Source organism: Pseudophryne corroboree, chromosome 3 (assembly GCF_028390025.1).
Source record: "Pseudophryne corroboree isolate aPseCor3 chromosome 3, aPseCor3.hap2, whole genome shotgun sequence".
Lineage (NCBI taxonomy): Eukaryota > Metazoa > Chordata > Amphibia > Anura > Myobatrachidae > Pseudophryne > Pseudophryne corroboree.
The window spans coordinates 673,725,830-673,727,453 of record NC_086446.1 but is presented as its reverse complement, the minus strand read 5'-3'; the positions used below and the strand labels follow the sequence as shown (position 1 = coordinate 673,727,453).

The window sequence follows — 1,624 nt, the reverse complement described above, 5'->3', positions numbered from 1 at the left end:
CAAACCTTTTTTTTGTCTGTACATTTCATATTTATATAACTTTTTACAAGTAGTATTATGTCGTCGTATTTCATTGTATCATGCAAATTTTTAGAAACAAGTAAAAAATAACTGGTTCGACCTTTTGTACTAATATTAGGAAGGATTGTTCAATAAAAATTAAGAAAAAATAAACACATGAAGAAAAGGAAAAATTATATATATATATATATATATATATATATATTTATATATATTTGTGTGGATAGATATATATATATATATATATATATATATATATATATATATATATATATATATATATATATATAGTAGAGCGAGAGAAAAATTACATCAGATACGAGAAAATGACATGTAGGAAAAGATAAAGACAAAAAAAAGATTCTAGTAATCTTAATACAGGGGGAAAAGATTCCAACAAAAAATCCGTGTATTTCCGCGTATTTTAAAATGCAGAGGAACCATGACTAAAATAAGCAGATCAAGTGAAAATTGTGAAAAGGTTTGGGTCACAAAATAATCATTGAGATGTTTTTTATTTACCAAAGCTACGTGATAGGTACATTATTTAGAGGTTAAGAATCAAAGCTTAAAAAAATATGTTTAAATATTTGTACAGAAGCCATACACAATTGCACCATTCCAAAAATAAAATAAAACAAAAATAGTTATCATAATAATAATTAAAAAGAATAAAGAAAACAACAAGAAAACTACCTGATTGGGCAGCCGTAGTCATATAAGTCGTTTTATGTGATTTTGTTTTGTTTGCTATATTACTTATTGCTTTAATTGAAAAGAAACTGCCTGGGGTGTAAGGTATGATTTAGTTTTCAGCAATGTTTTATGAAACAAGCGCAGCATATAACCACTGTCCATTCTTGCTTTCATTTTAGTCTTTTTTGTGTGTCTTAAAATTTATAAAAATAAATAAATAAATACAAGTCAATCGTCGACATCTATTTCCACGTCTTCTTCATCCTCCGAGCACTCCTTGCTGGTGTGCTGGTCTGTAAGAGGGGATGAGGGGGACAGCTGGAGGTGGCGGTCCAGCAGATTGGGGGACCTGGACCTACTTTTGACGCTGCCTATGGACTCTGAGTCCTCCAGTTCTGATATGGTGAGCACGGCTTCCACAGAGGATGGGCTGATTTTTTTTGTGGACTCCACGTCCGCTTTCATCTCCTCCAGGTCTCTCTTGAGTTTTGCTCTGCGGTTTTGGAACCAGGTGATGACTTGGGCATTGGTCAGTCCTAGCTGCTGCGCGATTTGGTCCCTGTCGGCCGGGGACAAATACTTCTGGTACAAAAATCGTTTCTCCAGCTCATAGATCTGGTGGTTTGTGAAAGCTGTTCTCGATTTTCTCCTCTTTTTGGGGGTCTGCCTCTGACCAAAAATGGTCATCCCATCTCGCCCTGAAAGTAGAAGATCATTCCGTCAGGACCCTAATGAATCTTTCAAAGCACTGCAATAGATTTCATTTTATTTGTTTTTTATTTTTTCAAATACAGTTCTGTGAAATAAAACAAAATAAAATAAAAATAATCTAAAGAATATCAGCAAATATTTTCTTAGTCTCTGTAAATATGCACTACTAAGGAAAATACATTTCCAATACAATTAT

General features: G+C 32.9%; 1 protein-coding gene across 1 annotated transcript in view; it reads right to left on the bottom strand.

Annotated features, from left to right (window-relative positions):
• Nucleotides 1-296: 296 nt before the first annotated feature.
• The window catches only part of LBX1 (ladybird homeobox 1), a 2,352-nt gene continuing 1,024 nt past the window's right edge, over nucleotides 297-1,624 (bottom strand). Inside the window, exon 2 of the mRNA XM_063963737.1 lies at nucleotides 297-1,415. Coding sequence (XP_063819807.1) covers nucleotides 946-1,415 — 470 coding nt within the window. The 3' untranslated portion in view covers nucleotides 297-945. The remainder of the gene's footprint in view (nucleotides 1,416-1,624) is intronic.